Below are 12,017 nucleotides of genomic sequence, written 5' to 3' on the forward strand. Positions count from 1 at the left end.
TGACCCTGTCTGACCCCACACTGTCCTGACTGACCCTGTCTGACCTCACACTGTCCAGACTGACCCCACACTATCCAGACTGACCCTGTCTGACCTCACACTGTCCTGACTGACCCTGTCTGACCTCACACTGTCCAGACTGACCCTGTCTGACCTCACACTGTCCAGCCTGACCTTGTCTGACCTCACACTGTCCAGACTGACCCTGTCTGACCTCACACTGTCCAGATTGACCCTGTCTGACCTCACACTGTCCAGACTGACCCTGTCTGACCTCACACTGTCCAGACTGACCCTGTCTGACCCCACACAGTCCAGACTGACCCCACACAGCCCAGTCTGACCTCACACTGTCCAGATTGACCCTGTCTGACCTCACACTGTCCAGCCTGACCCTGTCTGACCTCACACTGTCCAGCAGTCTGACCTCACACTGTCCAGCCTGACCCTGTCTGACCCCACATAGTCCAGCCTGACCCTGTCTGACCTCACACTGTCCAGCCTGACCCTGTCTGACCTCACACTGTCCAGACTGACCCTGTCTGACCCCACACTGTCCATACTGACCCTGTCAGACCTCACACTGTCCAGACTGACCCTGTCTGACCCCACACAGCCCAGACTGACCCCACACTGTCCAGACTGACCCTGTCTGACCCCACACTATCCAGATTGACCCTGTCTGACCCCACACTATCCAGACTGACCCTGTCTGACCCCACACTGTCCAGACTGACCCCACACAGCCCAGTCTGACCCCACACAGCCCAGTCTGACCCCACACAGCCCAGTCTGACCCCACACTATCCTGGCTGACCCTGTCTGACCCCACACAGCCCAGTCTGACCCCACACAGACCAGTCTGACCCCACACAGCCCAGTCTGACCCCACACAGCCCAGCCTGACCCCACACAGCCTTGTCTGACCCCGCACAATCCTGGCTGACCCTGTCTGACCCCACACAGCCCAGTCTGACCTCACACTATCCTGCCTGACCCAGTCTGACCCCACACAGTCCAGCTGACCCTGTCTGACCCCACACAGCCCAGTCTGACCTCACACTGTGCAGCCTGACCCAGTCTGACCCCACATAGACCAGACTGACCCTGTCTGACCCCACACAGCCCAGTCTGACCCCACACAGCCCAGTCTGACCCCACACAGCCCAGTCTGACCCCACACAGCCCAGTCTGACCCCACGCAGCCCAGTCTGACCCCACACTATCCTGGCTGACCCTGTCTGACCCCCACAGCCCAGTCTGACCTCACACTATCCTGGCTGACCCTGTCTGACCCCACACAGTCCAGCTGACCCTGTCTGACCCCTCACAGCCCTGTCTGACCCCTCACAGCCCTGTCTGACCCCTCACAGCCCCGTCTGACCCCTCACAGCCCAGTCTGACCCCTCACAGCCCAGTCTGACCCCTCATACTCCAGTCTAACCCCTCACAGCCCAGTCTGACCCCTCACAGTCCAGTCTGACCCCTCACAGCCCAGTCTGACCCCTCACAGTCCAGTCTGACCCCTCACAGTCCAGTCTGACCCCTCATACTCCAGTCTGACCCCTCATACTCCAGTCTGATCCCTCACAGCCCAGTCTGACCCCTCACAGTCCATTCTGACCCTTCACACTCCAGTCTGACCCCTCACACTCCAGTCTGACCCTGCCTGACCCCATACAGCAGTTTTACTCCAGCCAGTTCAGTTCTCTTTGATCCCCAACAGTCTGGAAGACCCCATCATTTGAACATTTTTCCTGCTGTGTGTAAGTTGCCTTCAGTTATGGCTGTGATCCAGTCATGAATACTGGTTTAAATCTCCGTCTATTAGTAACCGAGAGAGACTCTGCGAGCCAGGGGCACAGAGTATTGGAGAATCAGTTCATGACTTTATTTATTCTGAATTTATTCTCTTCATCCAGGTTCAGTCTGTGGAGCAGAATTCTGGTTCCTCGATAAGTGTGTCCGTTTCTGGAAGGACGGGCAGGTGAGATGGTCACCTTCAGGGTCCTGTGTGGCTCAGAGAAACGACTGTTTGTGCAATTTCATATGTTCATGTGAACACGTGAATATGTATCTGTTTCTGCAGAAGCATGTATAGGTGCATGTTTGCCTGTGTTTGCATGTTAACCTGTGTATGATTGTGTGCATGTTAGAATGTGTATTTACATGTGTGCACAGTTACATATATGTACTCATCTGTGTGTAGGTCTGTGTTTCTATGTGTGTTTAGGTGTGCACACATGTATGAAAAAATGAAAATCGCTTATTGTCACGAGTAGGCTTCAAGTGAAGTTACTGTGAAAAGCCCCTAGTCGCCACATTCCGGCGCCTGTCCGGGGAGGCTGGTATGGGAATCGAACCGTGCTGCTGGCCTGCTTGGTCTGCTTTAAAAGCCAGCGGTTTAGCCCAGTGTGCTAAACCAGCCCCTTGTAGGCAGTAGCGTAGTGGTATTGTCACAGGACTAGTAATCCAGAGACCCGGGTAATGCCCTGGTAGACTGGGGAGCGGGTTCGAATCCCACCACAATCGATGGTGAAATTTGAATTAAGATTTGGAATTAAAAGTCTAATGATGATCAGGAAACCATTGGCGATTTCCATAGCAACCCATCACTAATATCCCTTAGGGAAGGAAATCTGACATCCTTATCCTGTCTGGCCTCCCAGCTAGTACAGGGGGAGCTCCCTACGTGTCTAAATAATGCCAGTGTATCTGGAACATACCTCTTCATTCACCTGAGGGAGGAGCAGTGCTCCGAAAGCTAGTGTTTGAAACAAACCTGTTGGACTTTAACCTGGTGTTGTAAGACTTCTTACTGTGCCCACCCCAGTCCAACGCCGGCATCTCCACATCCTGAAATAGTAGGCAGGGCTTCTGGTTTGTGTCTTATTCAGAAAGTGAATAATGCAATGCTTCCTCATCAAGCGTCAGCGAGATTATATGACCAAGTTCTGAGCCTACAACCCTCCTCACTCCTCAGTAGGAATCCTACTAGGCTGGCACACAATTATACTCCTCGACCTTCGGCCTCGCTTTCCCAATACTGTGAATCGAGTAGTAGCAATAATCAGGGTCATTCCTCCGTTTGTTTTCCTCCCTTTTTAGCAGAAGAACATGGACTCAAAGCTACATCACCACCTGGTGCCGTGGGCGAGATTGGACAAGAACCATGAATCTAATCATATGTTCTTCCATTCCAAAACAAATTGTATATTTAGGGGAAGCACTAGCCTGTGGTATTGTCACTGGAATAGTAATTTGAAGGTCCAGGGTAATGCTCTGGGGACCCAGGTTCAAATGCCACCTTGGCAGATGGTGAAATTTGAATTGTATGAACTCCGGAACTAAAAGTCGAATGATGACCGTGGAACTATTGCCAATTGTCACAAAAACCCATCCGGTTCACTAATGTCCTTTAGGGAAGGAAATCTGATGTCCTTACCTGGTCTGCCCTACATGTAACCCCAGTTAATGCCCCCCTCATTGGGCAGCACAAGTGGATAGCACTGTGGCTTCACAGCGCCAGGGTCCCAGGTTCGATTCCCGGCTTGGGTCACTGTCTGTGCGGAGTCTGCACGTTCTCCCCGTGTCTGCGTGGGTTTCCTCCGGGTGCTCCGGTTTCCTCCCACAGTCCAAAGACGTGCAGGTTAGGCGGATTGGCCATGCTAAATTGCCCTTAGTGACCAAAAGATTGGGAGGGTTTATTGGGTTACGGGGATAGGGTGGAAGTGAGGGCTTAAGTGAGTCGGTGCAGACTCGATGGGCCGAATGGCCTCCTTCTGCACTGTATATTCTAAGGGCAATTAGGGATGGGCAATAAATGGTGGCCCAGTCAGTGATGCCCAAGTGCAATGAATAAAAATTGTTTGTGCATGTTTAAATGTATACTGATGTATGCATATGACATGTGTGTATCTTTACGTGTGTGTGTGTGTGGTTATTTGTCTGTACAGCTGATGTTGGGGAGGGCACTGAGGACTACAGACGGGGGAGAGTGAATCATATGTAAAAGAAATAAGCAAATAAAAGCTGAAACTCACGGCTGATTCTGTCTGTCTGCAGGGGGAAGACATCGGATTCAGATGATGATTACGATGATGTTGCCGTGTAGGTGATGGTTCGTGTGTCTGATGCCTGTGGCGGCGAAGGGAACGGGCCCCAACTGATCACCTTCCCCATGCAAATGGGGCAAACCAAATTCTGCGGTGCTCACGGGGGGGGGGGGGGGGGGGGGGGGGTAATCTGACTTGGCAATTCTCACCAGCGATGTCTCAGCTGTACCAGCCTCAACCAAGGCTTTCCAGCACCCAACAAGACATATCGCACCTCTGACAGCCCTAACCAGGCTCTGTCTCTCCCTTCTGAATAATGAACATTGCTCAGGTTGACATTTGTGTCTGTCTACCCGGTGCACTGTTTCTGGTGAAGAGGGCAGTGCTTAAAGTGTGCGTGCTTACGCCCTTTTATTATTTACATGCCGATAGGTGATTTTGGGATCCTTTTCATGTTAGCTGCCAGTCTCTTTTCATACTTTCTCTTCGCTTCTCTATTTGCTTCTTCACACTGGGCGGCACAGTGGTTAGCACTGCTGCCTACGGCGCTGAGGACACGGGTACGATCCCGGTCCTGGGTCACTGTCCGCGTGGAGTTTGCACATTCTCCCCGTGTCTGCGTGGGTCTCACCCCCACAGCCCAAAGATGTGCAGGGTGGGTGGATTGGCCAGGCTAAATTGCCCCTTAATTGGGAAAAAAATAATTGGGTACTCTAAAAAAAAATTTTTTTTAAAGTGTGCTTCTTCACTTCCCCTCTGATCTCTCTGTACGCATCCTGGTTCTCAGTTGTAGTTTCTATCTGACACCTGTCAGAAGCACATCTTTCCTTCTTTCTCTTAATTTCGATCTCCTCCTTCATCCATGGAGCTCTGGATTTGCTTGCTCTACCTTTTCCTTTCGAGGGAATATACCTTTGACTGTGCCTGAATCATCTCTTCTTTGACCATTGATTGGCTACTGCATTTCCTGTCAACTTTTGGCTCCCAATTTATTTGGCCCAGACTCGTCCTTGTCCCATGTTGGCTTCCCTCCAGTTAAATATTTGTTACACTGGACTGTCCTTTGTCCTTTTCCACGGTCAGCCGAAACCTTATGATTACAGTGTTGTTCCTGAATGTTCTCCCACCGACACTTGATCCGCTTGGCCCTCCTGATTCCCAAGAACCAGGAGGTTCATTGGACCTCATTGGACTGGAAACAACTTGCTGATGAAACTTTTCATGAATACAGTCTAGGAACGTTGACCTCTCTATCCTTTACACGAATACTATCCCAGTCAATAGTGGACAATTTAGCGGCCAGCAAGGTAGCACAAGTGGATAGCACTGTGGCTTCACAGCGCCAGGGTCCCAGGTTCGATTCCCCTGGGTCACTGTCTGTGCGGAGTCTGCACGTTCTCCCCGTGCCTGCGTGGATTCCCTTCGGGTGCTCTGGTTTCCTCCCACGGTCCAAAGACGTGCAGGTTTGGTGGATTGGCCGTGATAAATTGCCCTTGGTGACCAAGAAAAAGGTTAGGAGGGGTTATCCGATTACGGGAATAGGGTGGAAGTGAGGGCTGAAAGTGGGTCAGTGCAGACTTGATGGGCCGAATGGCCTCCTTCTGCACTGTATGTTCGATGATCTAATTGAAGTCCCCACTTTCCATAATGTTTGCACCTCTCTGTAATTTCATTGCAAATGTATTCCTCTACATGCTTCCCACTATTTGGTGGGCTGCACCAACCAATGGAATTGTGCCTTTTTCATTCCATAGCTCGAGCCAAATAGATTCTGTCCTCTGGGTGATCTTCTTTCTCCAGCACTGCAAAGTTCTCCTTCATCGATACCGCCACCCCTCCTCCCTTTCTTCCTTTCCTACCTACCTTTTCCGGAATATTTAACACTCAGTCCTTCCCTTCTTTGAGCCAAGTCTCTGTGACAGCCACAACATCACGGGGCGGGATTCTCTCAGCCCATACCGGTTCAGAGAATCGCCGGGCTGGGCGCGATTTGCACAACGCTGCCGTGACGCCTGTCGCCATTGGCGCTGGCGCGGTCGGCGTGCCGCCAGTCAGGGTCCGCTCTACGTGGCCCCCCCCCCCCCCCCCCCCCGGCGATTCTCCACTCAGGATGGGCTGAGTGGCCACCCAATAAAGCTTGAGTCCCACCGGCGCCGTTAATATCTGGTCTTACCCGGCGGTACCTCGTCGTCCATCGGGGGGGGAGGGGGGGCCTCCACCGTGGCCAGGCCCGTGATCGGGGCCAACCAATCAGCGGGCCAGCCTCTCCTGGTGAACATAGAACATAGAACAGTACAGCACAGAACAGGCCCTTCGGCCCTCAATGTTGTGCCGAGCAATGATCACCCTACTCAAACCCACGTATCCACCCTATACCCGTAACCCAACAACCCCCCCTTAACCTTACTTTTTTTTAGGACACTAAGGGCAATTTAGCATGGCCAATCCACCTAACCCGCACATCTTTGGACTGTGGGAGGAAACCGGAGCACCCGGAGGAAACCCACGCACACACGGGGAGGACGTGCAGACTCCACACAGACAGTGACCCAGCCGTGAATCGAACCTGGGACCCTGGAGCTGTGAAGCATTTATGCTAACCACCATGCTACCGTGGTGGGGGCCTCATTTGCTCTGCTCAGGCCCCTGTAACCCTACGCCATGTTGCGTCGGGGCCGGCGCGGAGAAGGAGGCCACTGCACATTCGCCCGGTCGCAGCGCGCATGCACAGACCCGCGCCGCCCATTTGACGCGGTATCGGCAGCTGGAGCAGTGTGGGTCGCTCAGTGCCGTGCTGGCCCCCTGTGCAGCAGAGGTTCGCTACACAGCGGTTGATGACGCCGTCGTTAAGCTCTCCAGTTTTTAACGACGGCGTCAACACTCTGCCGCAAGATGGGAGAATCCCGCCCCCTATTTCCACGTGAAAATCCGCGTCTGTGACCCGCCAATCTTACTTGCCACACTCCATGCATTCAAATGCGTGCATAGAAACCCTGCTTTAGACTCTATTATTTTCTCTTTTACTGTGATCCTTCTGTGGGTGGCACGGCAGCACAGTGGTTAGCACTGTAGCTTCACAGCGCCAGGGAACCGGGTTCGATTCCCGGCTTGGGTCACTGTCTGTACGGAGTCTGCACGTTCTCCCCGTGTCTGCGTGGGTTTCCTCCGGGTGCTCCGGTTTCCTCCCACAAGCCCCAAAAGATGTGCTGTTAGGTGAATTGTACATTCTGAATTCTTCCTCAGTGTACCCGAACAGGCGCCAGAGCGTGGCGACTGGGGGATTTTCGCAGTAACTTCATTCATTGCAGTGTTACTGTAAGCCTACTTATGACAATAATAAAGATCATTATTAACGCACTATTCCCTACACTAGCGCTATCTGTCCAGTATTCTGTGCACCCTGGTATTCCTCTCTGATATTATCTCCTGGTTCACATGTTAGTTTAGACTTTCACCAATAACACTCGCAAGGAATTCGGTCCTAACTCACTTTTGAGGTCCTGTTTACTAATTTTCCATCGAGCTCCCTAAAATCTAACTACAGCACCACATTCCAATTTCTACCAGCGTCATTGGTGCTGATGTGGTCCACGGCTGCTGGCTGTTCACCCTCCCTCCTCAGGGTGCTCTGCCGACACCCAGTGACATCCTTGACCCTGACACCAAGGAGGCAACAAACCATCCAGCGGCCATGAGAATGTCTATCTGTTTCCCCCTAACTACCGAACCACCTGTCACGATTGCCCTTCCAGATTTACCCATAACCCCCCTGGTGCCAAGGACACCCACTCTGCCTGCAAGGCTGCAGTTTAACATCTTAACTTCTGACAGAACCTCAGGAGGAATCGGGAATGGTCCTGCTCGAAATGGTGTGTTTGTGTATGTGTGTGTGTGCGTGCCACATTTGAGTTCAATCTTATTCTCTGATCCATTACAGACTGATGGAGATGCTGCGGGATGACATTCCCCCACCATTACCTCCCAAGGTGAGCTGCACTTTCTGTCCTCCAAATCCCTTGGGGAACGGGATAGGAGAAGCGAGGGTGGGCTGGGAGAGGAGGGGAGAAATCCAGATCTGAGATTTTCAGATAAAAATTAATTTGAAAACTCCCTATGTATAACGTCAGAAATAAGTGCGAAACTGGGACGTTGCACTTTTAAGCGTTGGAAGATTTTGGACTGTGTGGAGACTCCATAAAACATTCCAAACTCCCCAGTCATTCACTGATGAGTCATCCACTAGTTAAAAGCTAGCCAGTTCCAGGCTATCGGGATGATGATGGGAGGTCGGGCCTACTAATTTAGGCCTGATGGGCTGCCATGCTAAGAAATAACGTGCTGCCTCCATTGAGGGGTATTCCGATTGTCAAGTGTCGCCTTGACATATGTCAGGAACATTCTGGGGCCTAGGCCCCTTTCTGGACCATTCTGAACCCATGGGGGAGTTTGTAGATCTGGACTGCCCCTCCCAGGTCAGCAGCGAGAGTTCAGTGGTGACCATCCAGTCAAGGCAACAGAGAACCAAACCCTGTCCCTTAACCAAGACGATCAGAGCACAGCTTCAGCGCTTTCCAAAGCAGTGCCCCGTACGGGAAGATCGTGGTTACCGCACAGCCCCACATTGGCAATAGTGGTCCCAAGACTCCATCTACTGAGAACTTTATATAAACCCCCCCCCCCCCCCCCCGATTCCAAAAAGGGCCTCACAGCCAGTGAAGCATGGTCACTGTTTTAATGTAGGAAACATGACAGCCACTAGGCGCACAGCAGGATCCCACAAACAGCAACGGGATAAATGACCGGTCCATCTGTGACTTTTCAGGGATAGGTATTGGGTGGGACACCAGAGCGAGTGCCCCCCCAGCTCTTCTCTGAAACAGGTCCAGGGGATCGTTTGCATCCAACGGAGAGGACTTCACATCCCACCCGGAAGATAGCATCTCCCTCAGTGCAGCACCTTCGCCAAGCGTTGCGCTGGGAATGCCGGCCTGGATCATGTCCTCAAGTCTGTGGAGTGGTACTTAAAGCCGTGACTTTCTGACTCTGGGATGGGAATGCCACACACACACACTAAGCCACGCAGCGCACACATTACCATAGGCAACCCGCGGTTTGGAGAGGGTAGCATGGTGGTTAGCATAAATGCTTCACAGCTCCAGGGTCCCAGGTTCGATTCCCGGCTTGGGTCACTGTCTGTGCGGAGTCTGCACGTCCTTCCCTTGTGTGCGTGGGTTTCCTCCGGGTGCTCCGGTTTCCTCCCACAGTCCAAAGATGTGCGGGTTAGGTGGATTGGCCATGCTAAATTGCCCGTAGTGTCCTAAAAAGTAAGGTTAAGGGGGGGGGTTGTTGGGTTACGGGTATAGGGTGGATACGTAGGTTTGAGTAGGGTGATCATTGCTCGGCACAACATCGAGGGCCGAAGGGCCTGTTCTGTGCTGTACTGTTCTATTCTATTCTATTCTATTTACCAGGTGAGCCCATTTCCAATCTGCCTTACGGTCTTCACCCCATTGCTGGCACACTCCTCCTGACGGGATAGCAAGATTCTCACCTGTACCTGACCTCCCCCCTTGATTCCCCCCGCCCCCCGCCCCCGGCAAAGTTGAAGCATTTATCTCTTTCTGCCGTCCGCAGCCAAAGTTCCGGAGCAGCTCCGAGGACAGCATTCCCGAGGAGGAGAGGATGAAGACTGTGGACCAGCGCCCACACTGCCAGTACCTGCCATCCACGCTGGTGCGGTGCTCCAGTGGCCCGTCGGCAGCTAAAGCCCCCAAACAACCCGCCCCCGCGACCTCCAGGAGCCCAGTGCATTCCGCCGTCAACCTCAGCGGCTCAGGTACGCCAACAACCCACATTAATGTCGGGCCTTCAACGCGGGGAAGCAACACAATGCACGCCACAGGAGCGTAAATTCAGACACAATTGATACCGCGCCACACGAAGAGACCGTGCAAGTAAAAAGGCTGGAAATGCTCAGCAGGTCAGGCAACATCTGAGGGGGGGAGAAGCTGAGTTAATATTTCAAGCTTCCGTCAGAAAATGTTAAGAGACGTGGAAGGTTTTAAGCAATTGCAGGGTCAGGAAATTGGGGGTGGGGGAAGAGAAGGACAAAAGAGAAGGACTGCGATTGGAGGACAGGAGGGATTAAGGGCGGGATTCTCCGACGCCCCGCCGGGTCGGAGAATCCCCGGGGGGGGGGGGGGGGGGGGGGGGGGGGGGGGGGGGGGGGGGGGGGGGGGCGTGAGTCCCGCCCCGCTGCTCCGACGCCGGCTGCCGTATTCTCCGGCGCCGTTTTTCCGGGCGGGGGTGGGGTTTACGCCGCGCTGGTTGGAGGCCGTTGGCAGAGGCACCCACGGCAACTCTCCGGGCCCCGATGGGCCGAGCGGCCGTCAGTTCCTGGCCAGTCCCGCCGGCGTGAAATGGACATGGTCCCACACGGCGGGGCCTGGCTGGTAAGCCGTCTAGCGGAATCCTCGGGGGGTGGGGAAGGGTGACCTGGCCTGCGATCGGGGACCACCGATCTGCGGGCGGGCCTGTAACGTGGGGGCACTCCTTCCTTCCGCGCCAGCCTCTGTAGGGCTCTGCCATGCCCAGCGCGGAGAAGAAACCCCCTGCGCACGCGCAGAAAACACGCCGGACGGTCTGCGCATGCGCCAACCCCTTCTGGTTGGTCCAACGCCGGAGTCGTTCGCGCCATTCTTGGCGCCAGCGTCGGGCCATCCCGCCAATTGCGGGAGAATCCCGCCCTAAAAGTCTAAATGGGTGATGGCACAAGGAAAGAATCATAGAATCCATTCGGCCCATCGAGTCTGCAAGGACCCTCTGAAAGAGCGCCCTACATCGCCCACTCCCCGGCCCTATCCCCATAACCACACCTAACCTGCACATCTTTGGGCACCAAGAGGTAAATAGAACGGCCAATCCACTTAATCTGCACATCTTTGGACTGTGGGAGGAAACCGGAGCACCCGGAGGAAACCCACGCACACACGGGGAGAACGTGCAAACCCCACACAATTTAATTGGCAGACGACCAAAAGATGTGAGGTCAAGTGATCAAATACTTGGTCAAAGAGGTCAGTTTTAAGGAGCTCTTGGCGACACGGTAGCACATTGGTTAGCACTGTTGCTTCATAGCACCAGGGTAATGTGGTGAATATAACATGGTAAATTCACACTGTACATTGTAAGCGCAGTAGCGTTACCCGACCACTAGGGGGAGTAGCTCTGGGAATGCTCAGGAGCTTGTACAGGGCTTCACCCTTGGCTCCGCCCACGACTCCTCCCCCTAGTGCTGCTGTATAAATACCCCTGTCCAGAGTCAGCCTGCAGTTCACAGAGAGTTCATCAACAGGTAACAGGTTGGCTCTGAAGTAGGTTGATTAAAGCCTAGATTCATATCGGAAACACGTGTCTGGTGAATTGATGGTTCCATCAGGTCCCAGTTCGATTCCCGGCTTGGGTCATTGTCTGTGCGGGGTCTGTACATTCTCACCATGGGTTTCCTCCGAGTGCTCCGGTTTCCTCCCACAGTCCTGAAAGACGTGCTGTTAGGTGAATTGGACATTCTGAATTTCCCCTCCGTGTACCCGAACAGGTGCCGGAATGTTGGCGACTCGGGGATTTTCACAGTAACTTCATTAATGTAAGCCTACTTGTGACACTAACAGAATCCTCGAAATTGGGGCCACTAATAGTCATGGAAAATGGGAATTCAGCAGGAGGCCAGAATGGGACGAGTGCAGGTTATGGGTCTGGAGTCAGGGGGTGAGGCCACGGAGGGATTTGTTAAACAAGAATGAGAATTTAAAATTCGTGCCGTTGCTTGTCCGGGAGCCAATAGACCTCAGCGTTCGCAAGGGATGATGGGAGATCAGCACCTTGTGTGAGTTAGGAGACAGGCAGCAGAGTTTGGATAAGCTGTCATTGATGGGGAATAGAAGATGGATGGCTGGCCAAGGT

At 53.3% G+C, this 12,017-nt stretch overlaps 1 protein-coding gene across 1 annotated transcript in view; it reads left to right on the forward strand.

The window, feature by feature from the left end:
* Positions 1 to 12,017, forward strand: part of LOC119957855 (mitogen-activated protein kinase kinase kinase kinase 5-like) — a 180,459-nt gene that overhangs the window by 132,538 nt on the left and 35,904 nt on the right. Inside the window, exons 15-18 of the mRNA XM_038786010.1 lie at positions 1,923 to 1,987; positions 4,066 to 4,110; positions 7,993 to 8,041; positions 9,690 to 9,891. Coding sequence (XP_038641938.1) covers positions 1,923 to 1,987; positions 4,066 to 4,110; positions 7,993 to 8,041; positions 9,690 to 9,891 — 361 coding nt within the window. The remainder of the gene's footprint in view (positions 1 to 1,922; positions 1,988 to 4,065; positions 4,111 to 7,992; positions 8,042 to 9,689; positions 9,892 to 12,017) is intronic.

The sequence above is a fragment of the Scyliorhinus canicula genome, chromosome 27 (assembly GCF_902713615.1).
Source record: "Scyliorhinus canicula chromosome 27, sScyCan1.1, whole genome shotgun sequence".
In the NCBI taxonomy this organism is placed as follows: domain Eukaryota; kingdom Metazoa; phylum Chordata; class Chondrichthyes; order Carcharhiniformes; family Scyliorhinidae; genus Scyliorhinus; species Scyliorhinus canicula.